The sequence below is a fragment of the Ambystoma mexicanum genome, chromosome 11 (genome assembly GCF_040938575.1).
Source record: "Ambystoma mexicanum isolate Mex_15411 chromosome 11, UKY_AmexF1_1, whole genome shotgun sequence".
NCBI lineage: Eukaryota > Metazoa > Chordata > Amphibia > Caudata > Ambystomatidae > Ambystoma > Ambystoma mexicanum.
The window spans coordinates 207,960,924-207,988,889 of record NC_090934.1 but is presented as its reverse complement, the minus strand read 5'-3'; the positions used below and the strand labels follow the sequence as shown (position 1 = coordinate 207,988,889).

The window sequence follows — 27,966 nt, the reverse complement described above, 5'->3', positions numbered from 1 at the left end:
TTAAATTAAAGTGCTCTTTGGTGTCCATTTGGACAAGATTACTGTCCCTGCAGCAATGTAATGTATGTGCTCATGGGCTGAGCAGCATGGATGGTCGTCATGTAGGATTTTTTAATTGGGTGACAACTAGTTCAGGGGAATTTTCCACCCACCTCAACTTAGTTGCGCACAATTTTCATTTATTTAATAAAGTTTAACCTGTAGCCACCAATTTAACAATATTGATTCCCTACAGCCTCCCTCCCCTTTCGGGACAAGTAACATGGTTGCTCATAAGGTCTATTTACCAATAAATAGAAATGTGTATCCATTTATATATAACCAATTCATTTATGAAATTCCAACTTGAAGGAATAATGATCAATACAGTGGTTGCATCACATTTATATGCTACATTTACTTGAATAGACTTTTGTAAACGCACATCACCAAAACATTTGGTTTACCAAGAGCGTTGATCCACTATGGATTCAAAATGAATGAGGACTCCAGATAAAGTGTTCGCTTGTAAATAGAAGAAATGTCTGGATAACATGCCAGTTCGCTAGATTCACTTGAACTGTGCTTCTATTGCATTGGGTAGCGGTTAATTACCCGTTCCCATTGGTCTTGAATGGTTCAGCGCCAGTAACAGAACTTTGCTTGATGTAACCAGGGAATGAGTTCAATTTACACAATTATTCTAGGTATGCACACAATGAGATAGATATCCTTTTAAGTCCCACAATACTTCTGCATTTGATCATTACACAGAGAAGGAGGCAGGGGATGTCACAGTGCACACACCATAAGCCCCATTATTCTGCAATTCCAGAAGCACATAAACTTCTAAAATAGTTATTAATTTCTCAGTATGACTAGTTAATGTACATACTCCGCCCCCTCAGTACTTTCACTAATAAAAGGGATGGGATTTTGTCTATTCCCTTTAGAGTATCGCTTCCCTCAGAATTATTTCCCCTGAATATCATGCTTTCATATACATTTCTTTTGGGTGCCCCACAAACTGGTGGGCACCCTCCTAAAGACTGGTTTGATTCTCCCCTCTGCACTAGGTGGGCATCAGTTAGCAAGATGGCGTCAGCTTATCTCCACAATCTGGGTCCTTTCTTTTTGTAAATAGCTACATTAGGAGTCTTTCACGCTGAAGGAGACATGGGACTTTAACTACACATAGGCCTCTAAAGGGGTCCAAAACGAAAGCAATGTATTCCATTCTCCTTGGTTTTAAATTCTCCTTTCTCTCGCTCAGGGAGTCTCCAGAATCTAAGGGTTTGGACATTTATAGATCAGAAACCACTCCCTTCAGAGATGTGTATCATTTCTCTAATATAATTTGTCAGTGTATGTGACTGCATAGAAATCCAAAAGTGACATCACACTAAACCACCTCCTCTATGCTCATTAGGCATATTAATGAAGAGGGTCGTTGGATGGGCGTAACTTCCAAACCCACTTTACTAACCATTTGATGTGATGTCATCTTGGAGACTGATATTAATCAACTGCAACTTTGTAAAACCTCATTCCTCACGTGCTCATGTTACTAATCAGTTAATCAGATTGTACTCAGGTGAATCGCATGATGCTAGCTTGATCTCACATGATTTGGTATGTGTGCTACCAAATTGTGTATTTTGTGCCGATACTTAAACATTTTCATTCACCAGCTCAGAAAAAAAAGGGGCTCAACGGCAAAGATGCTAGGATATACGACTCATTGGCGCACACCATTTGTGTGAGAAAATATCCACATTCACCTAATTTATAGAATATGTGGAAAAAAGTATTGTTTTTCTTTCAGCTCATCAAGCTTAAAACTTAAGTCTCTAGGGCATTTCCTTCTGATGTTACAGGCAATGTGATACCAAATGTAAAAATCGCCGGCATTTTCATCTGAAAAATATTAAATGCCATCTACAGTTCCTCCGCATGGTAACAGAACATCTACTGTCTCATGCCGTTAGTTCCTTTAAGCGGAGGACTGGGGCATTTAGGACTTTGAGAATTCCAGTTGCCAGGGTGCAATGTTTCTTTTCCTTTTTTTTTTTTTTTTAAGTAGAGCTGGCAGGGGCATATGTGACGCAGTGCAACCCAGTGAGTAATTGCATTATCTGGCTGCCCCTTGGGTCAGACAGCCAGTCTCAGAAAGTGCAAAGTGTCCTTCACCAGGCTGGTGGGGATTGGATTAGTCAAGGAGACCACTGCAGACCACTTCCAAGAGATAGTCAACTGCATTTTTAAAGTTCTCAGTCCAGACTCGGACACATGAAGTTGGAAATGGGGAGCATTTGCTTTGTTTGCAAGACCCATTTCCTGAGAACCAACTCCAGGCAAAGTCAAACTTTGATAGTTGAGCTTCAAAGCCATTGTTCATAGTTATCTCACGAGAAACCCCCCCCCCCCGCCCTCCTCATATCCTGTAGCTTCATTAAGGGATGTGGCTTTATTAACCACTGCAGACTTTAAAAGTCATTTTACGATTGTCATTTTAAAAAGGCAACATTATACATTTCTTTGCAATCAAACTCAAAATTGTATTGTTGGGTATCTAAATGTCGGATTCTTAATCATGTGAAGAAAAAAAAAACACCAACAGGCCTCTTGATTTTGGGTCTTCTATAAAGTGCTGTGCTTATCACATATGCGACTGATTTTCCATTTTAATTTAAGTTGCTGGATACATTCTGTTAGCTGGAAATATTTATTGCGGGAATTGTAAGCTACTTGAGGCATATATTCTGATAGTAGATGGGCTGATGACATCGCATATTTCTTTGCATGTGTCATTTGTCAGATGCTGTGTGTAGGCTGCAGTTCACATTTGATTTTTAAATGTACAGTTTTACTTTGCCTCCTTCTCTTCTGCATAGATTTCGCTACAATTACATGGGTTTTGCTGGCGAAAAATAAATTAAAATCGGACATCTCACATTGTATTGAACGTTTTTACTAATTTCCAAGGCTTTTGCTATGCTATAGGGACAATTGCCTTTTAGCACAAATTATAAAAAGACCAACTCCCAGTGGCCATGGCCTTCAGTTATTGCCAGCAGGCCCATTTTATGGGCGTGGCTCACATGCCCCCTGCCTAGTAACCATACCCCTCCAATCATGGCTAGTAGCCACGACCTTCAGCAGTGTCCACCATCCAAGATGCGTTGCAAAGGCAAAAAGACTGGCCATGTCGCATATTCCTCTGCACTTAACCACGGGCCAGTACTCCAATGAGGTCCATATAACATGCCTAGTAACCTACCAGATCACAATGTCCACATTTCAAATATTAGCCCAAAAATAAAGTGTCCCACTTGTCATGACCTTCAGCCTTGCCCATGGTCCCAATTGCACCAAATAGGAAAACGGACTGCATATGGACAATGGGCGAAGCCTACAGCAAAGGCCCATATGCCCCCAATTAAATGATCAAATTCCACCAGTCAAGCGTGCCGTTCTAAGGTTGGTGTTCCCCTGCATGTTTCAGCATACATTTTAAAAAGTTTGGTCTTACCCTCCCTTCGTTATTGTGTACATTTGTCGCAAAACCTGTTCTCAAAAGATGGCAGCTTAACGCGGGAATGGGAAAACACTACAATTTAAAAGTCTTCCCCATCCTCTTTGGAAGTCTCCATGTGCGCGTTTCCCCATTTGTAAGTCTCACCCTGTGAGAAGCCACCCTGTCCCCCCCCCCTCACCCCATTACCATCTTTTCCATCTCTACCATCTTTTCTCACTGTTTTCGTGTGAGGGTTTTCTGGGTACGTCTTACGACTTTTGCAGGAATCCCTTGGTAAGACTAAATGTTTCCCTAACTCTGCCACTACACATGGTCCTCTTTCCCTCTAGTCACCTACCCTGATGTGAAAACACCTCTTGCTCGCCACCAAATAGTTTGAGCACTTTCTTTTTTGGCTTCCCCTGGAATTACTGCAGGAATTGTTCGCATTGAGGAAAAAGATAATGGATGCTTCTCAATTCACCAAAAAATATATATGTAGTTATGGTTAAGTTGTTAAATCCATAGGAAGAGCACTTTCTGGGTGGCTTATAACTTTGCTCCCCCTGGACGAATCTTCACCTAACTTTGCAAAAAAAGTATATGGCCCGCTCTGAATTTATTTGCAAAGTTTGGTAAATTTTCGTCAAGGAGGGGGTCCCAAGATTTATTTTTTTCCATAGACTGAATGGAGAAAAATTTAGCTCACGCCTATAGCCCAAACCGCTGGACGGATTTTCACCAAATTGGCAGCAGGAGTGGCGGCTTGGTCCCGAAAGTGTGCTTTTGTTAATTTGGTGGAAGTCCGTCCAGTAGTTTTTTTTAAATGACCAAAATGTAAGTAAAAAAAAAAAAATTAGTGATATCTATTGATGCTCCGCGGACTCACTTCCCTGTTCACTCCGCAGACAGGACTCTGATTGGCTTGGAGGGCAATGTGGTGTCCGCAGCCATCGGATGCGTCCGCTGATTGGATGGTGAAAAGCATGAAGTGCGTCAGATTTTTGGAAACGTCCGCCATCTTGGATTCGCGGACTTCGGCCGCTGTCCGCAGACATTGCGGTAAAAACATAAAAAAACACAACATTGCACTTGTCAAACTTCTCAAATAATCTCTAGGGAGGTGAGGGGTGATGAGGATGGGATATGGCTGCAAGAAGCAAAAAACAGGAGTTTTTGCAGCAAAAGTGCGCGAACATTCCGGATGTTCATGAACAGTCCTGTGAAGTTCGGACACCTCTGCATTACAGGGTTGGTGAAAAGCAGTTCTTGGATGGCTTATAATTTTGGCGCCTCTTAATTAAACTATGAGATTTTGCATTTATATTCCTGACCCAATTCCGAATGAGTCTACACAGTTTGGGGGATTCTGTCAAGGGGGCAAAATAAGAGGGGGGAGCAAATTATTTTAAAGTCTTATAAATGGGATGCCATTTGACGAATCTACACAAAGGTGTGCAAAAACAGATCTAGATATATATGTTTTTGCAACGTTTGGTGGGATTTTGTCAAGATGGGGCAAAATTAGACGGGGGTCCCAAAATATTGTAAAGGCTTATAAATGTGGTGCAATTTGACGAATCTACACAAAAGTTTGCAAAAAGATTTTAGATCTAGATATAAATTGTTTCATAAAGTCTGACTGGATTTTGTCTAGTGGGGGCTAGGTTATATGACTCTTGTATGTGCATACATTTGACACTTTTGAAAAAATAAAACATGGGTGGATTTCTAGCAAACTTGTGCAAGGAGCATTGGCAAGGATCTGAAAGCATGGTTTTGCAAATGTGCCCGTGTTTTATTTTTGAGCAAGTATCATATGTAGGTACAAAAAAATAGTGATATACCTTTTTGGTGACTGATGTATAGCCGGTAGCCATAGGCAGTGGCCAGATTGTCCGGGCCATGGAATAATGTCATGGGGTTAAGTCCAAAATAGCTGTCAAAATAGCTGTCTCGTCGGCATAAAGAAGCATGCTATGAAATGTACCCTTCAGAGAGGGTGGATTAACTTTCCTCAGAGAAGCACAAGAATCAACACCTGAAAGGAATAAATTGGGGCTGACAGACCTCCTTGCTTTTAGCCTTTATTAGTCGAAAAAAAAAATGAATAATTCCTCTTTCTTGAATATCGGATAGATGCTGAGATGTCTGCATATCACAGCTGATTAAGATTTATTAAAACATTAGTGACCGCAATAAAATGTAAATTACGCCACACTATATTTCTGTAAATTACGTTTTTTCTCTAAATCTGAAAAAAGCCAAACATACTCTCCCTCCCTCCCTTAACCTTAGCGGATTTCTCCCTCATGGTGCTCCGAGTGAAGCAGTGGGACACTGTACTAAGCCCTCTCCCGAAACCCGTTTCGGGGGCCTTGAAGATATTGTTACTTTGCGTCCAATCCTCCAGTCTGAGCACCAAACATTTGGAGAATCTCTTACTAGCAATGTCCAGTGTGGAGGTTGGCATATAACTGTGGGGGGGCTGGTGGTCCAAGGACAACTTGTCCAAGGAGATGGCATAATGCCTGTCTCGGCAACTTAAACATAAAACAATCTGGTGTCCTTTGAAAAAGCGCCCATTGTTTCCCAACACTGTTGTTGGGTCTTTTGGCAATTTTTACATTTTTTCAAAACTATAAATCTGACCAGCCATGTACACACCACATCATGGTTGAATTTTCTTTTCAAGATTCTACGTTCTGCATCGAACCATGGGTGGGGCATCCCTTTGTATAACCTGGACCTCCTGAACTTGAGGATGCGGTTTTCCAATAGCTCTGTCCCGGATAGTTTCAACCAATGACTCAAACTGATACTTTCCTTTGTGGCCGCTGAACTGTTTAACAGTTAAGAGAATATCTTATTTTCTTATGATTTAGTAATTCTTTCCTGTGCCTCCTTGTCGCATCGCATATCAGCCCCTCTGGCTTTCAGACATCTTGTTGGTGGTGCCTACCCTGGTCATTAGAAAATTAACTCAAGCGGATAGTGTTCATTCTTTGTTCAAACAGAAATGCATAATTTCATAGCATTCCTAATTGTATGCTTAGGAGTGTACCATTTGCCACTAAAGATCCCAGAAAATGCTCTGTCAGAACTTTAAGTACACCTGAAAATCAGTGTTCCATTTATGACCAATTTTACTGTTCAAACATTTGCACTAAATGTCTTTAAAATATTTTGCTTGAGAACCTGAAACCTCTGGTAATGTTTATTTAGTCCTCCTACTATATTTTTGAAAAACATGACTGGTCCTATGTGTCTAAAAAAGCTACTGACCACTCAATTTCCTCAACATTTCCAGTAAACAATTACTTAACGTCAAATGAAGTTAAAGGCTTTGCACATTTCCTTTACCAGAATCGCACGTGGTCTAGTAACTATTAAGTACTACAAATTACACTTGTCCAAGTTGATTACATTTCAAATTTTTGCTGCAATCATTTGTCCGCCAACTGAGCGCTGATAAGTCGAAAAATGGATGTTGCTCACCATTTCATTTCATATGCACATTTTGCTCATAACGCACAAAGGTTGGGGACCCCTGATAGAGGGAGCCAATGGAGAGATTTCAGGGCTGTAGAGATATGGTCCCTGGGCTTGAAGCCAAGGATAAGTCTTGCAGTCCTTTTCTGGATTAGTTGCAGGGGGTGAAGAGTAGAGTTAGGCAGATTGAGAATGAGGCTTTTGCAGCAGTCCAGCCTGGAGAGAACCAGGGCCTCTGGCGACAGTGAGCTTATGGGGGGGGAGGGGGGAGAGAAAAGGTAGACTACCTCTGAGGAGGTGCAGCTGGAAGTGGGACTTTTTGGTAAGGTCCGCGATGCGAGGGGAGAATGAGAGAGGGGAGTTGAAGATGACACCAAGTTTTCTCTTACCTCACAGGAAGGCAAAGGTAGAGGGCCCTAGGGGGGCGGCCAGAGTGAAAGGGAAAGCTGGAGCAGGGCTCCCAATGAGAAGGATCTCCGTCTTACTTGCATTAAGGCAGAAATGGTTAGAAACACCAATCCTATTTTGCGGATAGACAGTTAGGAATGAAGGAGGGAGGAGAGGCGGCTAAGGGATGCCTGAAAGAGAGCCGAGTGTCACCCGCATAACACAAAGTTAAAAGAGAACGCGAACAGGTGGGCTGAATGGGCCAGACAGACATTCAAGAGCCAGGGTGAGAGGATAGATCCCTGGGGGTCACCACATGTGGAGAAAGAGGACCAAAGGTGGACATGGGAGGGACAATCCAGGAGGAAGTCAGCCATGCCAAGGCCTGATCCGTGATGCCCAAATTCACAGTCGGTTGATGAGGATGGCATGATTGACCGTGTAGAAAGCAGAGGAAAGAAAGGAAGATTAGGACAGAGGGAGAGCAGGAGTTGAGATTAAGGACCAGATCTTCACAGGTGTTCAGGAGGGCAGTTTCCGTGACTCTGGCTGCTCTGAAGCCAGACAACCAACAGATTCAGTGTGGAGGGTAAGCTGGGAGATGGCCATTTTCCAGGAGCTTGCCCAGGAAAGGAGTGATAGAAATAGGGCAATAGTTTGCTGGACATGTAGGATCAGCAGAAAGTTTTTTTTTTTAGGAGGGGGTGCACAAAGGAGTGTTTGAGGAGAGAGGGGAAGATCCAGTGGGGAAAGAGTGATTGCAGAAATCGGCCAAGCCTGGAGCGAGGGTGGCAATGTGGTCCAATGGTTCTGGAAGAGTTGGGGGGGAGGAGATCACCTGTTTGGACAACCCTTTCATAGGGGAGGAAGGATAGCTCAGGGGCTACGCATTCATCTGGGAAGCAAGACAATGTGGTGCAACAGGTTTGAATTCCAATCCTGCACTTAGAAACCACTTGCTGGTATTAAGTGAGTTATAAATTAATAAAAAGATTTAAAAAATACAACAAATAGATCAGACTTGTCTAGCAACATCAATGCTGTCAGAGAGGAGGAGGAAAAAGGAAGAGGAGAGGCAGCCAAAGGGGGCCAGTGAGACAGAGGGAGACGAAAACAGCAAGGACAGGATGTCCTGAGTTTTAGAGGTGAAACGAGAGGCCAGAGCCATACAGAGGATCTGAGCGGGAACATGAGGTGTAGACTTCAGTAGGATTTGTTAGAGGCCGCATAGACGCAGGCTTGGATATGGGCCCTCTTCTTGAAGAGGATAGTCATTTGGAGCAGGCGGCAGGCTAGTTTGTCAGAGGATGCGCCCGGAGCCCTCCACTTCCTCTCAGCCACCCTGCACTTGCGTTTCAGGGTGGCGAGGCTAGAGTTGTGGGGAAACTATACAGAGCAGCATGGTAGGGAAATATACCCACAGTAATAACCCATAGAACAGTTTTTAGCAAAACAAATTGTATTAAATATACACAAAAACACTATAAAAATGATTTAATACAATTAGTAAAAGGTAATCAATAATGTGCAAAGTGCTTGTGACAACAAATCTAGGCGTATAAGTCCCGATCATTTATCCCCGATGTCAATCCGACTTCGGTTAGCACCACCCCTCTAATTTAATTTAGATATAGAGATGGACTTATGATCTACACTTAGATCTCAATTGAAAAAGCTAGCCTATTTAACCACTTACTACCCGGCACGCGCGACGTAATGGGAATACAGCGTGGTGATTGGCTCATTTGCGAGCCATACCACACGGTATTCCCTTTTATGCCGTGCGTGCCGGCCACTCTGTTCCCGGCGAGGGGCGTGGCAGCCCCTCAGCCAATGAGGAGGCTCGCAACGGGGCAATCCCCGCTCCGAGCCTCCCCATGGCTGGAGGCTTCCCTCGTCCCCCGCCGGGGACTCGGGTAATACATTTTTTTCCCTTTCCTCCTCCCACCCCACCCCACCCCGCTTACCTTACATCTCGCAGTCTCCGGCAGGGGACGATGGAACCCTCCAGCCGTGTCTAGACTCGGAGTGTGGCCATCCCCGCTCCAAGCCTCCACACGGTTGGAGGCTTCCGTCGTCCCCCGACGGAGACCGCGGTATGTTTTATTTTTATTTTTTTCTTCCCCACCCCACTGACCTTTTTTCTTTTTTTCTTTTCTCGGGAGCAGACGTGCTGGGAACAGAGTGTTCCCAGCGTGCCCGCTCCCGATGGCCACCATGGAAAGGGAAAACGGACTAAGTATTCCCTTTCCCGGCAGCCATTTTTTTTGCCGTTTATTTTTTTCTGTTCCGAAACGTGTTTCGGAACAGAAATAAAAGCAATTAGTACCCCAGTCTTACGGGCCGGGGTACTAATGGCAATAAGCCCCTCGACTGTGGGCCAATACCGCCCGCGGTAATGCCCCCGGGGCTTCGTTAAGGCCCTCGCTACGCTCGAGCCTGTAACTACGGCCCCGGGGGCATTACCTGGGGCGGTATTGGCCCACAGTCTCATGGCTTATTGCCACAGTATAAGGCCTCAACATGTTTCAGTTCTTCCGCGTTAGAACTTTCTTCAGGAGGAACATCGCTATTCATCACTTTGACCTTGACATATACATTCTGAGAACACATTAACTTATCTGCAAACATCTTGCATTTCGGACTTGGGTGTGCTGGTGTCAGAGTGGAGAGGAGAAGTCTTAAAAGGATCCTGAGTCAATTATTCCTCCAGTGCTTCTGTTGTTCCAGGGTCAATTGCCACAATTATCTGGAAGGCTTTGTACCGGTTTAATTGCTCTTCGTCCGCATGGATCTGTAGTTTAAGGGGGACCAACTGTGTGGATGGGGCACCAGACTTCTGATTGCATCAATCCATAAAGTGTAACTGCAACACCAGCAGGTCGCATTGTTAATTCGTCCTACGCGGGATGCAATCCTTTTCCCAGAGGATTTTCTAACTCAAAGTAATTCCGGCCACCAAGGACACGGACGGAGTGCAATATCACGCTGTTTTCATACCAAGAGTTGCACTTCGAGATAAGCTTCAGATGGATTCTCATGAGAGGGGGAAGGATGTTCAGAGCGTTGGAGATAGAACGATGCAGGTTAGAGAGAGCTGTGTCAAAGTGCGAGTCAGCCACAGGAGTAGGAGGAGCAGAGAAAGTAGAGGCAAAGGCATCTGCTGACACATCATGGGCCGAATGACCGAGAAGGAAGGTGGCAGTGCTGGGGTAGGCTTTGCTTGAGGGGCAAGAAGTTTCAGGTGAGAGTAGAAGGTGGTCAGTCCAAGAGAGAGAAGTGGTGAGAGGGTACGAGAGGGCGATGTCGGAGGAGATGAGAATATCCAAAAGGTGCGTGTGCGGCAGAGTGTGTTGGACCAGAGGGTAGAATGGAAAGAGCTGCAAAGGTTGCGGAAGAGCCCAGAGGAGAGATAAGCAGTATCCAGGTGGATGCTGAGGTCTCCGAGGAGGAGGAGGAGTTGAGAAGTTGAAGCAAGGAGAGATGGAGAGGTCAGCCCATTCTGAGCGGAAGAGGTGACCTGCAGATGATGGCGAGAGAGGCTGAGAGAGAGCACGCGCGCAAGAGAAAGACAGTTTCGGCTCAGAGAGGATCTTGTAGCCCTCAGGGAGGAGTGTCAAAACTCATGACAGAGCTGGTCGTGAGCCATGTCTCAGAGCGAGGGCATCTAGGTCAAGTTCTTCGAGGAGGTGGCAGATGTCAGCGGAGTGTTTGACAACAGAGTGAGAGTTGAGTAGCAGATACGTGGAGCAGGTTGCCACATTTGAAAGACATTCAGGGTGTGGTGCAGGAGTGGGGTACACCCAGCAGAGGCGGTAAAAAGGCTAGAGAGTGGGCAGAGGCAGGAGAAAGTTGGGAAAGGGGCTAGAATGGAGGAAGTGGGTGCTAAAGAGGCAGCAGCAGAAGAGGAGGAAGGTGGTGGGCGAGGAGCCAGAGAGGTGTTCAGAGTGGCAGGAGAAGGGAGGAAGTTGATGAGATGCGGGAGACGCCCATCAAAAAGGAGATTGGGTCGAGCACCCTGTACCATGAAGGTACCATTTAGCTAGACATTGATGATGGTCTTAGAGTATTGGAAAGGGGCCAAGAGGACGTCCCACTGGGTGCCACCATTAATGGGAGAGGAGGAGAGAGATGAGATCATATAATGGGTTCATAGGTCTAGAGAGGGAATGACAGAGGAGGTCAGTGAATCTGTCTGCAGGAAGTGCTGATGCAGTAATCAGCGATAGGAAGGCCTGGTTGGACACAAGGATATTCCTCTTGAACCTTTTCCTTCCAGACTTAGTGAGAGGGATAGGAGATAGAGTAGTAGTTTGAGAAGATGGGAGAGATTGAGAGCACCATAGAGGGTGTGAGGAGTAAAGAAGGGAGAGTGGGGGAGGAAAAGAAGCACATCCCAGAGCCGTGCACCACAGAAAACACTAGAAGGTGAGGGCTCACAGAAGGAGGCACAAGCAAGTAACACCACAGGGGAATGCAGGAACAGCATGGATGAAAGACAGGGAGGGGGCAGTGGGGAGAGCCAATCAATAGGCCCAACAGTAGTCAGTATTAGAGTGTGCAGAGAGCGCAGATTAGGCTGAAATACATGCACTGCGAGAAACACCCAGATGCATCCCTCCCAGAATAGGGAAAGGCCTAGTTTTTAACAACTGCAATGCAAAAAAAACAATATGCAACTTTCCAGAGGGATGTGAAAGATGGCTAAACAAAACAGTTTACTGAGAAGCTTATAGGTAGTGTAATAAGAGAAATAAGAGTAATTAAAGGGGTGGGTCAGTTTAGTGGGGTTCAGTGATGGCTGCCCCACCCACCCAGACCGCACTTTAGTCAAAGCTGATTGACGGCTGAAGGCTTCTTGCATCCCTGGTTGATACCAGCAGACACCATCTGGAGCTGCTTTTGTAGGAGCTGCCCTTTGCCTTGGGGGCTTTAGCCAAAGGGTTCTGCCTCAGCAGGGGCTGCCCAGCAAGGTTGTTGATACAAGAACTAGCAGAGCAATGGGATTGCGGTGGGAGAAGTGAGAGGAAAAGAAACCAGAAGTGGGAACACAGGGGCGGGGGAGCGAGTGTAAAAGGCACAGTGGTGGCAAAAATAAGTTTTTTTTTTACAAATTAAACACCAAGTTCCTCAAGACACGATGGAACTCACCCCAGCCTAATAGAATCGCAGCAAAAATGCTGTGGTTTGACCTGGTAAAGGTGTACCCCATTATACCATTTAAGGTGAGTGGGGGTTGCGGGGGTGGCCCCACATCCTTTACATGGATTGTGCCGGCAAAACCACTGCTTTTTTGCCATGTTTTTTGTATAAACGGCCATTTTTGCCGTGATTTTAACACATGGAAACCTGGGCATGCCATTGCACTTCCTGCAGGGGGTGGGCCTTTGTGTTTAATAGTTTTTGGAGTCAGCTTTATTGGCTGGCCGACAAAACCTTTAACATCCCCTCGTGACTGGGTGGCAAGCTTAGGCCAGCTCCTGGGAGTGTGGTAACATAAGCCATTACCCGGTACTAAGGTGGTATTCTGGCGCAGTATAAAAACATTAACTTAAGAGACCCTGTTCCTGCCCTAATTCGGTCGTATTTTTTGTAGCTAGGTGGGTTTACTTTCCTGCTGGATGTTTTTTTTTCGCCATTTGGGTTGCTTCTCCATTTTTTAGTACCAGATTTGGCCATGTTGGATGGTCCCTGTGTCCTGGGCCACGCTCTGGTTCGCGGCTGCTGGGTGTTCTTCCAGGGCCCTCCTTGTCCAATCCTTTTCATCTGCTCGGGCCAGGTCATCCATCTTGGGGCTGTTGTCCAGGCGGTTTTACCACCGCTTACCATCAAGGTTTCCCCACCTTGTTGCTGGGAGCTGCCTCTGTCTGAAAGGGTGTTGGGGACCCCAACACCCCACCTCCTCTGCTCTTAGTTGTTCCCGGGTCGCCCCCCTATAGTATTGGTGCTGGGACCATTTCTGCTGGGGTTCCCCCCCTCTGCCCCCTTTGCCCACCAAGCTGATGGAACCTGCATTGCATGTTCTTCAGTCTTTCTGAAGGTAGTTCAATCGCTTCCTTTGGTTCAGGATCTTGGGTTTGCACTCCCAGGAAGCTGAATGGTGGTTGTTTTGGGCAGTTGTTGGCTCAGGGTTCAAGTCCCGGAGTGATCGGATCCATCATCTTGCCCTGTAAAAGAAGAGCTGCACTGACTGGTTTGTTTACCCTTACTGGTACTTACCTCTGAGCTCAGTGGTGTATTTAGGCTGCCGCCATAGGCCCAATTAAGTGCATGCACCCGCCTCTCCAACTTAAATACCTCTGCCAGACCTTCAGCAGATTGACCCTTCAGAAGACTGTCCGCCTTGGCCAAAATACACCCCTCCACCCCCATTTTGGCTTCATAACATAAGGACATTTTTAAGGTTGCAGGGATTCGAAAGGTATGGCTTCTACTCTTAATTCAAGTATGTTACTTTCTATGTTATGTTGAAAGTGATTTCAGATTTCTGCTGCCCACGATTCAGAGAAAGTGTGTCCTATAGTTGAGTACTAGAGGTATTTGCTGATGCCAATTGTCTACTTTTAGTTAGGTCAGAAAATATTTTAGAGTAAGTGTTAGGGAGAATTCTCTGTAGGGCTAATCTCCCAAACATAGTGAGTCCCCCAGCAGCTTTGCTGGATTTTTTGGGGTTATTTTTTTCTCTCCTGCTAAGAGTGAGATTCTTTTGCTCCCACTCTTAGACATGATTTGAGGTGTTCCTTTAACTTTCCATGTGTTTTACGGGCTATGGGGTCTTTTACTCCATAGGGTCTCATGTGTTTTTTTGATGTGGGTTACACAGCACCCTCCGTGCGTAACTCAGGGGTGTCATAGCGACCCCCCCAACATAGACTCCATACCCTGGGACTGACTGTCTCCCAGGGCATGTAAAGTCACCATTGGCTTTGCTAGTCCCAAATTATGAACAGAAACCAGTACAAACCATCATATTGTGGACGTACTGGTCAGGGCAATTCAATTGCCCCAGGGTCTGTTGTTCGAGGGGGCACGTCTCCGTCCCCCCCTGATCGAGTTTTGGCTGGTGGCAGTGGATACTATTTATATTCGACCGCGAATATATCTCTATGGGATTTTCCCATTGTTCGAGGCGACCAACTTTAATTATTTAATTCTTATAGCCTCAAACATGCCGCCGGTTTATTTATTTATTAATTCGCCGGTTGGTATTTTTTGCCAGAACTCGATTCTAAAAATAGCGCTTGTGTTCTGACTCCAACCAAAGTCGAGCCCTTTGTTCCACTTTTTGGCAGGCTTCTCCACAGAAGCCTCCAAAAGTGGTGCCACTCTGTCTGGGTACCACAGGGGGTGTGGGAGGGGGTTTAGGCACCCTGGACTGAGTTACCTTGGTAACTCAAGTCGCACTCTTGTGTGATTGGCCCAAGTGGTGAGCCGGCCGGCTCACCACTTAGCATGTTTGATTGACAGCTAGGCTGAGTGAATGGGGGTATGCTGCATAAAAGCAGGGCTTTGGGGACTGGAACTTCAGAAATCTCCACAGGACCTAAGAATCCGAGGAGGGAGAAGCTGAGCCGGCCTGCAACGACACCACCGGTGGAGCCCTGCTGAACCGTCTTGCCACTTTTCCCAACGACAGAGGAGATCTCCAGCCCGGAGAGTCTTCTTCCTTCGACTGGTGGGGATAACCAGTCTACCTTCTTTTCGCCTTCCTGGAGCATCTCGTGGCTGCCTTGCCTGTGCCAAGCACCCCGGCAACCGGGATACCACATTTTCACCACTACCGCGAACCGAAAAGGTAGTACCTTTGTACCGGGGAACTCCGCGGCTGGTTTCTTCCCTGGCAGTGCAACGACCTTCATCCTTCCTCCACGACGAGATCTTCTCTTCCTCTGGACGACGCTGCGACGTGCACCCGCTGCCAGGAGCAACTGCCCCCGCTGGAGGATCCTCTCCATTCAAGGTACCGTGTTCTGCCTGGCTTCCCTTGCAACCGTTTGAACGGGGTGTATTAAATCCTCGTCTCTCGAACCTGGGTTAGCCTGGGACACCTTAACTAACTTTTCTGCACTGAACTAAACCTTTTTCAAACTACCTCCACAAACTTTGAAGACTCTGTAACTGTCTGATCTTGGGCATCTTCCGCCTGGCTCCCTTGAAAGTGGGCCTGGCACCTAAACTTCCTTGCTCACTAGTAGACTGTGCCTTCCTAACTTGCTGTAGTTCTTTAACAAGCGTTTAGTGTGTATGCTTCCATAATTCTGCTTTTCCCTCCCTTTTTATTTAACTTGTTGGAGTGCCATCGAACGTTAAGCGCTCACCTCTGTCTGGAAATAAGTGGTGTTAACTAAGACTTGTCCAACAAGTAATCAGGGATGTACATATGATAATAGTGATTGTGTTTTGAACTTATCTCACCAATTTAGTGCTAGTGTGTTTTATAAGTGTGTGTTAAATAATTATATACTTTTACATCCAAGCTCTGGTCAGTATTTGCTTGTGCTACTATATTTCTGTACCTATTGTGTATGCTCTGTATACTGCCTAACTCTTCTTGAGGGAAGTCTGACTGCTCAGCCACAGCTACCGAGTGAATCTGTGTGGTACAGACTGCTACCAAGTGGGTTTACTGCCAAACACCTGTAGTCTTAAATCTTTTGCAGTGGTCTCTAAGGGAACTGCACAGGTTTCTGCCCAACAGGAAGCGATCAAAACATAAGCGGTCAGAATTTTGGTTTTAATGCAAATATCTTTTTTCGCTCAAGTTGCCAGTTGTCACCCCACAAAAAGCACCTAGACTGGTCTAATAAGAATATTTCAGGCAATATAAATGACTTTTCTACAAGCGGTCTTGTCAAATGTTAAAGTTTACACGTGAAATAAGTGGCACAAGTGTATCTTATAAAAATGTTGAATACAAATAACTCGACCGCCTTCTAATGGTTACAGCTCTGTAAGGCAACACCATATGCAGCCACCCATGTACGTACTTCCAATCCCTTGGGTAGAACGCCATTAAAAGATGGCAAAATTACAACTGAAAGTTTTAAAACTATGCCTTGGCAGAAATACCTCAGGAGAGTAAAGACAGTTTGAGAAGGTTCTTGGGGCCTTTGCCTGTGCATTCACAGTGAAGTAATGGGGAAGGGCAACCCTGAACATTCATGGAGGGGAAGCATTCTTCGTAGCAGGGCAGTGCAGGCAGCTTTTTATAACAAATGAAGTGGTACAGACGGCTGACATTGCTGTTTGTTGTCCAAAATACCCAACACTCCAAGAGTAAAACAGAGTAATGGCTCGGACGATCCAACACATTATCCTTGCAGTGTGGTTTAAGGCTATGGGTCTAGCTTGCCTTTATGGTAATTTAAAATGTTCAACTCTTAAAGTTGGACTGTACAATACATAGGAACATTGAGACCTGTGGGTTATGGATATAGATTTCCTGCAGTTCGTTGAGCTACTGTTTAACAGTAAAGGTCCAACCTTGTATTTATAATGCAATTCATGTAAAGGTTACTTGTAAGCACAGCTGTTATTCATTGTGTAGCATACTTTGCAGTTGGTTCTCCTGGCAGTGTGGAGCGTGCAGCTGAAAGTCAAAGGCGTGATTAACTGAGCAGGGATGCCATTTTCCTGCTTTGCACTGTGCAGCTTCCGTAAGTAAGTCTGAACGGATTTCACGACATTCCTTCTTCACAGCTGAGAAACTACCTTTGGCACACACCGTTTTTTGTTATATTTCACCCTTCTATGACTTTGGGTTTCCTTTCACAGGTTTGATGCATTTGCGCATTTAAATTTACTCTTTGCCATTTTAACTTCTGTACAATCTTCTTATGCTTGAACCTTTTGGGCGGCTACAGACTTCCTGAATGTGAGGCCGGGTAGGGAACGTGGTGTTTGGACACCACTTAAGTGCCCACCTGTGGGAACTGCATTTGACTTCAGCTAAGGCATGGGTTTAATATTGTGAAATGATGCATTTTTAACCTTTTCTTTTCACATTAGCAAAGGTTTGAAAAATGCAGGTTATTGAACAAAAAAGTAATTTCTTATGTGTGTTGATTAGAAAACATCAATGATAATGGGCGTTGCACCAATAAAGTGAGGAAAGGACCTGGAAAGGACCCATAGTGAGGGCTGCACACTAACACCCAGCAATTAATGCTGTATAGTTCACACGCAATGTAGAATATACATTTCAGAATCAATTCAAAACTGTTGCACTAGTACAATGTAATTGCTTGGTGGCAACTTTCATGTATACAGGTAAATACCAATGGCCAATGCGTTTCAGACCTCCCTCAGGCAACCCATTTAGCCGAAGCGCTGCTCGATTAAGGGGCTGCCTGCAGTTCGGGTTAGAAAAAAGGAAAAGGAATCGCCTTTATTTAATATGAGGCGCCGACACCTGCAGTCAGCCTTTTAAATGAGCAGCACTTTGGCTAAACCTGCTGCATGATGTCTATTCAGTAGGAAGGGGGACTGGGCCGACTGATCCTCTTGTTGGAGTAAAGCGCCAACACGCATCAGGAAACCCTTTAAACGTGCTCAAAGGGCTTCCTGCTGCATGTTGGCTCTTTACTCAGAAAGAGAAGATGCTGGCTAACCCAGCCCTCTCCGGTTTCCGAATAGACATCATGCAGCAGGCAGCCCTTTCACTCAATGACCCGCGTGGTTAAGAGATGCCTGTGGGGCCAGCAACCCCTGCAGGCAACCCTTTAGCTATGCCGCTCCTTCAGTGCAAGGGCTGCGAGGGGGGGGGGCTCTCGTTAGGGCGTGTGTCCCAAGCATACTTCGGTCACACCTCTTAACGAGAGCCCCCCCCCCCTTGATTTAACCCCCAACCGTTAAAGCACTGCATAGTGGTATTGTCAAAGTGGGTCGTGGGTGCACAAGGAGACTAGTTTGATCTCACCCTTTCATGAAACACTCAAGATCCACATTTCCGCATAAAAACAGGATTGTCCCACGTTTCACCCTCCTCCCCCGCCAACCTGCATGCCACTCCACCCCATGCTGGCTACTCCCGATCCCAAAACATACCTTTGGGAGTTCGCGAGGTAAATTCTGTGTCAAAGTAGATGGTGTCGTCAGGCTGGACCACAGCAGGCTTGAAAGGCGGAGGCAACTCCCTGCGGAAGAGCTTCTGCAAATAGATGAAAACGGAGCTTACTGAATGCACGCGCTTATCCACCAGCCAAGAACTGGCCCTACCCGCCCACCGCACTATAAAGACTGTCCACCAACAAGTTATGACCACCCTGCCCACCAATCTTCCCCCAGTCTTACACCCGGGCACCCTAAACGAACACTTCCAGAACAAAGCTTTTACATACACAGAGGCCCAAACCGCTCTTATACTCAAACATTCCACCGCTGACCTTCAGACAATACAGAATACAAACATATGTCAAACAACCTGCCAACAACCACCGCTACTCCTTTGTCAGACACTACCTTCCATGTTAGAGTGGCATTTGTAAAATAAGAAAAAACGTATCATAAAACAGCAGACAAATGATTGCCGAATAAAAAAAAAAAAAACAGCCGCCCCAATCCCCCCCCACTTCCTAATATACAATATCTTTAAGTTTGCCTTATTCAGGTCTGGTTTTTGTGAAAGGTGTTTTTCAAATATTACACCCCTCTTAGTCCCCCATGTGCCCACCCGCCCTCACCCCACAGAGTTGCCACTCCTGGAGTCGGTTAACTATCCAAGAATTCTACTCACAGAAGCTCTGCACTACTTTCGGGTGCTCAACTCCCAGGACTAAGAGCCTCACTTCCACTTCTGACAGTCCCCTAAACTACGAGACTTTGGGAGTCTTGCTACTTCCATCTAGCTTTTAAATCACCTCCCCCCTGTCACATAGTGCCCTTACTCTCTGGGTAGGGAGACCCATTAAGAAACAGTAACCTTTTGCAACTTGCGCTCCATTGTTTCCTATGGAACCCAATTCTTTTTGCTCAGATTTTGAATCCTGACTGGATTTTTTGAAAGGAAGCGACTTCTCTTGCCTTTTACTCCCTTATGGGGAAACGGATCAGTCCTTCAGACCATCAGTACTGGGAAACTGTTTCCCCTTTTGAATTCTTGTATTTTTATATTGCACACAGCATTTTACAATGCAGTGCAATGGATCACTGTATGTCGAGAATTTGGGTTACTTTTACATGTGCAGTGACAAATCTAGCGTAATCATCACTGCTACCCTGGCCAGTGAAAGGCAGAAGCTACCAGAGTTTGATCCTGGGAGTGGCTATATGAGACGACCACATGGGATAGACAACCTTCTGGTAGGTGGAGTAGACTTGCTAGGCCAAGGCAGGCATTTCCCCGTTTCTTTAGCCCCCGATAACACCCACTTGCCTCCCTATTCCTGTATGGCATACTGTAGTGTGGGTGTAGAACCTCCAGTCAACCCAAATCGCCAACTGTATTTACATTCCCCTTTGCTTGATAAAACAGACGAAAAAGATCACTGGAGTAATCACGATCACTAGAACCGAAGAGCAAACACTGCATCCTAGTTGCTGGGACATTTAAAAACACTGCACCTGGAGAGAGAGCGACTCACTTCTCAAGACATTGGTCGGGACAACGAAGGAGAGCAGACTGCAGAGTGGAGCTGGGAAGCGGCTGGAGGTGCTGTCCGGGGAAGTCTGGAAGCGGAAAATTCACCACACTTGTGCCACTGACAGCAGAAGCGGTCAGCTGGAGTGGGCAAAGCAGTAACTGGAGAGCGGACAGGACTCCCTCCCAGCTGGCAAGCAAGCTGCAGTGAGAACAGTGAGACGTGAAGGAGGTCGGTGGAAATTGGCAAGCCCAGAGAGCGAGGTTGGGACGCCAGGGTGCTTTATGGTGGATGCCACGTACTGTTGATTAAACTGGTAAGCCTAAACAAGGGAGTTGGGACACCGAGGCGATAAAGCAAAGAGAGTAAGACTAATGAGGAGGGGTCGCAGACCCAATATATGAAGTATCTTGTAATATAAAAGATGGGGATTACTGATGAGAAGTGAGTCTGAGACCCGCACCCAAATACTGAACCAAACAAAGTCCTGGCAGGAGATTAAACCAGACAGTGTCTGGGAACCGTACCCACTCAATAGTGCCAAACTTGGAATAGAAGGAAAGAAGTTTCCCAAATGTGTGGAATCTAGTGGGAAAATCAAGAAAGCTCAGGGGACAAAGAATACCCCTTGAGCCTGTGAACTGTGGAAATGCTGAGAAAGTTCAGGGGAAGAACCATAACCCTGGAACCTGTGAATTGTGGAACTGAAAATCTCAAGGGAAGGGTCATGCCCCTTTAGATTGTGTAATGGTATAACCCAAAAGGAGATTAAGAGAGAAATCTTATATCGCGAGTTGATAAACTGTGTCTTGTCAGGTGTATTGACCCACGTTCGAGTTATTATGCTGCAACATTTGGTGCTGTGGGCTTAGAAATTCCAAGATAGCCGATAAGCCCACATTTGCGCCAGAATCCAGGAAAACCACGCAGTTTCGGTGCACACCAAAATGGTCGCCTGACCTGCCACCCACCAATGCGAGCGTGATGGGCCAGAAGCACCATGAGTGAAACGTGACGCCAAAGGAGAAACAGCAGTGCCTGTTAGCTCAAAAAGCGCTTTCAAATCACCTTTGTTTCTCTGAATGCAAGCTCAAAAAGCCTATTTCAAACAATGAAAGATAGTTAATACAGGAGACCATTGCCAGACCCTATCCTTTGGCTGCACACAGAGCAAAACCAGTGCAAAGGAATATGGTGCTGTTCAAAATCCGTTTTTATTCATGTCAAAAATGGCTAAAATCATGGGCACAAAACCACCAAACAAAAAATCCAACTTCTGGTTGGGTGTTCTACATTACTCTACTGCAAAATCCACATCAATACAATATTAGCAAGGATCAAATGCCATCAAGTAAAATCCCCTTCTTGAAATGCATTAATTCAAGACAGCTGCCAAAAAATGGGTGCAGTACCAGTGTTTGACACTGACCGGCGCTAGCGATCTAAACTCTGACAGGAGACCTGTATTTCAGGAGCTGAAAAGGAACCAGAGTTATTTGGGACTTCAAAGCCTTGCTGGTCAATGAGAATTCTTCACACCTACTGTTCCCAGGCCCTATACCAGAAGGCAGTCTGATTTAATTAAAGGTTCAAGAGGCCTCGGTCCATGCAAAACCTGCTGCCCCCACCAAAAGGAGATCACACCTCTCTGATTGAATCAGGGGTGGGGTACCTGGGACTGCAGGGAAACAAAACAATGAACTTCCATTGGCTCAAAGCAATTGCTAAATCAGGGGGGCGTAAATGGCTTCCTCTTGGAAGGAACTGGGAGGGGCACTGCCTCTGAGCCAGCTGAGCTTGGAGGCGGGGAGGAACAAGGAATTCCCCCATGTGCTTTGGGACCTAAACACGCCCATCTGGACCAGAGCATAATTTTAAAAAGATGGATAAATTCATAGTATAAAATTGTCAAAATTATATAAATATTATTCCTGTGATTTTTCTGTGCACATTTTAAGAGGTGTTAGGACTCTGTACGATGTTCTGAGACCGGACCCCACGATTTATTAATACTACAGACACTGTGCTTACACTAGAGAATTGAAAACTTATTGTAATGCGCTCAGGGAGGGGTTGCAGGTCTGTGTAAAATTTGATGCAAAACCAATATGGTGAAACCCACTAAAAAGCGCAAAATGTTTCTGAACCCAAGCTCGCAAGAACATGGGGCTTGAACAGAGAACTGTCTTAAATTCATCTGTGATGTTCACATGTATTATGAACCACTTGTGTATCTGGGAAACCTGTTTGTTATGAAAAATTAATTTTCTAAGTGAAACCAAAGGGGAGTGTTATTTCTGTATGCCATAAAATGATGTCTCATGACACAGGATGACTCACAGCTCAGTTCCCCAGTCAGAGGACAGAAAATCCTCTAACCTATCAGGATCCTTAGAGGGTTGGGCATAGAAAGTTAGCCTTCCCACCCATTTTCAAAAGACATAAAAAGAGCCACTGAGACCCAGGTAGGGACTGCTCTTTCCACTTTCTTGCGAAGCACTTTGCCGGACCAGACAATATCCAGAAGGACCATATCCAGAACTTAAACTCCAGATTCCAGAACTTTGAAGCAGAAGGCCTACTGCAAGCTAAAAGTATTCTCAGCTGGCCTTACAATCTTGCAAACTGATTTTACCCCAGACTTGTAAGGGGCACATCAGAATAAAACAGCCAGGCTGTGCTGTTTCTGCTTCTTTGCCAAGAACTTTTGCCAGAACCAGACCCAGAGAGCAGTGCTGTATCCAGAACCCACTTGATCCAGTTCCAGAAGACCAGACCAGACCGCTGCGCAGTGCCAGACCCAAACCAGAGGCCACGCTGTGAGCAGAACCAGTGGCAGAGACCGTCCCGTGGCGAGAGAACCGTCCTTCTGGATATTATATGTTGACCAGATATGTGACAAGGCCCATTCCTTCCAAAATTAGGAATGAGTATCCAGCCAGAGCTGTGCAAAACCAATCTCTTAGTTTAAAATAATCTAATTCAAACCATTTCCACCTAGAACTGCATCATAGAAATCGTGTGTCCATTCTGCGATTTCAAACCTGTGAAAGTGTCATTTGTCATTTGAACCTTACTTTATTTCTGAGAATCTACCTCCATTAAATCGTCCGTATCTTTTGAACCGCATGTCCCATAAGCGAGATTTAACTTTCCTTTTAAAGCTATGATCCTAAGCTTTCCAACAAACAGACATTCCAACTCCTTATAGTTTTTCCGTAATCTCGATCGACGCACTCGGAAAAAGTGCCGCGAATTGCAATTTGACTCAATTTCTCCACCTGTCAAAAATAGCTCTTTTGCTTGCAACTGCTGAATTCCGTTTTCAACCTGATAATCATTCATGAATCACTGATAGTGTTGACCTGAACCAATCTTAAGTAGCTATTATCTACCCTGAATCTCCAATAGGGAATTAAAATCATTTTTAGCATATTTTTCACTTCATTGCAAATCACATTTAAAAGTATTTTGACTGTTTTAAAGCATACCGGTTGCTCTAAGCTTGCTAGGGGGGGGGGACTGGAATTTGTATTGCATTTGATTGTATTCCTGAAAACTGTGTGCTCTCCTTCCGGCTCCTTATATTACATAGGGGGAGGGGGAGTGAATGGTCACAAGGAAAAGTGATATTTTCTCTTGTTGAAACCATATCAGTTTATTTCTGTGCTGCATTCTTTCCATCATTGCTTTTCCTTGAAACCATAAAAGTATTCTCTGCTACCTTATCCTTTCTATACTAACTCCTCACTGAATGAAAAGAGTGTGCAATTGTAACATTATCCATTGTTGATCAACATTATATTCATAAGTGTGCTATGAAATTTTAATTTATTCATAAAAGTGATATAGTTTAATTTCAAATAAATCTTTTAATTTGCAAAACAAACCTACTTCTTGGCTCAGTGAGGTCAGGCGATTCAAAGAGGGGCGTTATACAAGGGTTTATCATCCAGATTTATAATGTCATAAAAATATATAAATAAGTGCTTCCCTTGGGCATCCCAGACTAGGCATTGACTTCGTTGGAGTGCTGAATTGGAGTCACTAAGAGTGGGAGCTCGAGTCGGGACGTCTGGATTAGATCTACCACTTGTGCAGCTTAATACAGTGTGCTAACCGACAGGATACATAAATCCTGTTGTATCACCACGCTGTATTACACTGTAAAAGCAGTAAGTCAGGAAGGAAATCAATTTCCAGAATGACGACCTTTGTAGATATCAAAATAGCCAGGGAGCACCTCTTACATAAGCTATTTGTGAGAGGCCAATGGACGGAACAGGACCAGACGGTGTGGTTGCAGGCAATCGCACCCCAGATCACTGCAACAGGGTCAGACATATGGAGAGATCAGGGTCCATTACATGTAGCCCTGAGTGAACTATATATGGCCCCTAAAGCCAAAGATGAGCACGACAAGATTGCCAGGATAGCGGCATATTTATATATGGGAGCCATACAGGACAAATGTGCTGAAGGCCAAGATCTGCCAAAGAGGCAACAGATGGCGTTAGAGAAGGCCCAATCTGACCTGGTCTCTTCTGAGCAGAAGCTGCAGAGGAGCCAGGAGTCAGAAAATGATAGTAGGCAGTATATCATTAAAATAAAAGAGGATATGGGTATCCTGCAACAGGAAGAGACAGACCAGGATACCAGATTTCTGGCCTTGCAGGAGGAGTACCAAGAAGGTTTGGACTCCCTACTGCAGAGCCAGAAAAAGCTGGAGCAACTGGACTTCAATAGGGCATGCGCAGAGCAGGTAGTCACCCTGCAAAGCCACATAGCTAGGGAGAGGCCAGAAAGCAAACTGATTCTGAAAGACCTGGATACCCAGACAGAATTTGAGGAAGAGCGCCAGTAAGCTGGTGCCCTTCAAAGGCAGAGGGACGACTTGGTGGCACAGAGGCAGGCTCTTAGTCAGGAAAGAGACACCTTAGGCCAGGAAGTCTGCCACTTAAAAAGAAAAATGGAAGAAAATCACCTGGCCCTCCAGGGACTGGATGACCTCCAAAAAGAGCATCACAACTTGTTGGAGCACACCAGGAGGGTGGAGGATGCTCTGGCAAGAAAGGAGCAGGCCAGTAGGGATGGGACTCGGGAGGTAACCCTCCTGCAGCAAAGACTGGCCCAGTACTCCAAGACTAACCAGGAAGCACAGAAAGAGAATGAGGCTCTCTTCCAGCACAATGATAGTCTCCAGCAACAGGTAGCCATGCAGGAGAGACTGATAGTCTCTAGTAAGGCCTTGATTGAGGAACTGAAAGCACAGGCTCTTGCATGGCAACAGGGAGAAGGGGCTGATAGAGGTTCGCTGGGAAATGGAAACACCTGAGCATAACCTCAGGAGCCCTAGTACCAGAGGCCTTCATCTCTCCCAGTCCCTGGACTCTGCCACCCCCATGTCCCCTGGCACACATGAACACCGGGCCACAGGGATGGCAGATACTATCCAGCCAAAAGTATGGGGCTCATAGGCCAGTACCACCCAGGAATGGATGGGCGGGCATCCGGGTATGGGCACCTAAGTACAGTGCAATTTAGTGGAGAACCCCAGAAGAGTAGGCCCACACTAAGGGCATCCTGAAAACCTCTGCCCAATTAAATCTGTGGAGGGTACCCATCAAATCCTGGCAGCAAGGAGGAATCTGAAGACTCCTCTGAACGTCACAGGACACAGGAGACCAGGTTCCCACATTCCGCCAGCCATTCCCAGGCTCGCAGAATCTGGGAAAACCTGGAAGATCAGACGGGCACCTCTGGGAGCAGTGCTTCTGAGTCAGAGGATGAATGGACCAGGGTTACCCGAACCAAAAAGACCAATAAGGCAAAAAGGTCCTTGCTTAAGGACCCCTTAAAACAGATTAAGGCAATAAGAAGTGGCATCACCCCTTATCACAAGAACGCCAAGTATTCTGTTTACGAGCTTGGAGCTTTACGAGCAAATGGAGACTTTCCATTTGAAAGACAGCAGTAGCTGCATTCAGTATGTAAAATGGACATTCTCCCCATAATACTCCAGTTTCTTTGCGGGGCTGGAGGACCAAAACCATTCAAGATGGTCCACATATAGGGCAGCCATCTTGAAACATTTTTCAGTGCACAGAAATCCCCAAGAGGCTCGCAAGGCAGCCTACAATTTGCAATGTGGGGAGGATCAGGCCCCACAAGAATTTGTGCAGGAATTGAAGCGTGCCTTTGCGCAGACTACCAAAAGGGTGCGCATGGACAGTAAAGAGTTCGTAAATACGTTTTTCCATGCCTTACCCAAATACATAATGACCCAGCTAGTGAGAGATTTTCACGAGAAAAGGTCACTAGACTGGGTCATTGAACAGGCTACCCGGATCTAATGAGGTGCAGAAGACCATAGAAAATAAAAATAACGCCCAGAAAAGCCCCAAATCAACCAGCACCCCTGCTGCTGCTAAGGTGGCAGAGGTAAAGGTCGCCCCCATTTTAGATTTGGAAATGGGGGGAGGGCCTAAAAACCTGCCTGTGCGGAATAACTAAGGCCAGAAGGCCCTCGGGCCAGTCACAAACGGAGTCAAGGAGGTAGTCCCACAAATGGGATCCCTCATTCCCCTGATTATGTAAGTCCCTGTTACAAGGGAAACCAACCCATCCTGGGTTATGTGTGGACTCCTCCGGCCCAAGGGGGGATACAGCCAAGCACCTAACCCAGGGAACTCCCCTCCTAACTTCCCACAGGAGGGCAGAAATTCCCAAAATACTGGGCAGAACTTTTTTCCCCAGGTATCCACCCAATTTTCAACCCCAAAATCATCCATCCTTCTTTCCCCAATTCCCTGAGCCCAGACCACTCAATCCGGGAGAGGGGAGGCCAAGGGTGGAGGGGTTCCCAAATCTTCCCAACCCGGGGTCCTACCAGAGAAGGGATAGTTTCCCTTCCCGGGACCAGCCCAGGGGAGAAAACATAACCCCGTATCAGCCTGAGCAGGTTTCACAGTTAGAGCGCCAGATCCAAAATATGGCACGGGATCTGGGTCACATGCTGAGGGCTCAACAGAACCCTCAGATGAGCATGCGGGCGCAGAATGCCCCAAACTCTGGGCCTGGTGCTCCAGAACAATTACGGGGCAGCACCCTGATAACCCACCGGTTCCCAGGGAAGAGGCACAAGGGGAAAAGGGTTGTAAAGCCTTGGAGGAAGCTTCCTTCCCCACTTGTAAACAGCCCCTGGAAACCCAGGAACTGGAAACAAAATCTCCTACCCCTGAAAGTCTGCCACCCAAGGAGCAGAGAGGAGGTAGGAGAAACAAAGGACCCAAACAGACCCATTTTGTGGAGGAGGTACAGCTCTTCCAATTTGAGGGAGCGGGATCCTCAGAGGATCCTGGGAAAAGGATCTTCTCCTTCAGAGATGGGGGAACTCCTCCCAAAGAATAATGGGTCCGGAGGGATCCAAATCCAGACTGGGTAGATGTGGGGACTGAGCTAGCGCCGCCCATCATCTCATCCCAGAACCAACAGCATCAAAATCCCCTGGTTCAAACCCATTCTGGTGGCTGCCTCTAAAAAGGGGGGGAGGGTGGCCCAGAACCGGAACCAGGGGAACCCACAACGGCTCCGATTTCCAGTTGACAACTTTTTCTTGAAGATTCCCATGACTCTCCACAGAATTCTGCCCAAATCTCTTCTCTCGCAATGTCCAAAACTAAATAATTAGCCCACCAGCTGTCCAAAAATGTGCATTATCTGTGCACCCTTGAGGAGGAGGGACGATACTATGCCCTGGTATAAGTACAGGGGCAGGGTCCAATTTTGGCATTGGTGGACACTGGATCCCAAGCTACCCTTTTGTCCAAAAGGGCCTTTGATGAACTAAATGCAGGAAGGGGGGAGCATCACTGTATTCCTCTCACCTCTCTTCCTGGACAACTTCAGAACTTTGATGGGAAGGAAATTCCCGTCGAGGGGACTGCGGATTTGGACATTAAAATTGGGCGACACAAGGTGAAACACCCCGTCATAGTAGTGACTCCAGAGGGC

At 46.0% G+C, this 27,966-nt stretch overlaps 1 protein-coding gene across 4 annotated transcripts in view; it reads right to left on the bottom strand.

The window, feature by feature from the left end:
• Positions 1 to 27,966, bottom strand: part of RPS6KA1 (ribosomal protein S6 kinase A1) — a 918,695-nt gene that overhangs the window by 289,900 nt on the left and 600,829 nt on the right. For all 4 annotated transcript variants that reach the window (XM_069622861.1, XM_069622863.1, XM_069622864.1 and 1 more), the window contains one exon: positions 18,422 to 18,524. In XM_069622861.1, the coding sequence (XP_069478962.1) occupies positions 18,422 to 18,524 (103 nt within the window). The remainder of the gene's footprint in view (positions 1 to 18,421; positions 18,525 to 27,966) is intronic.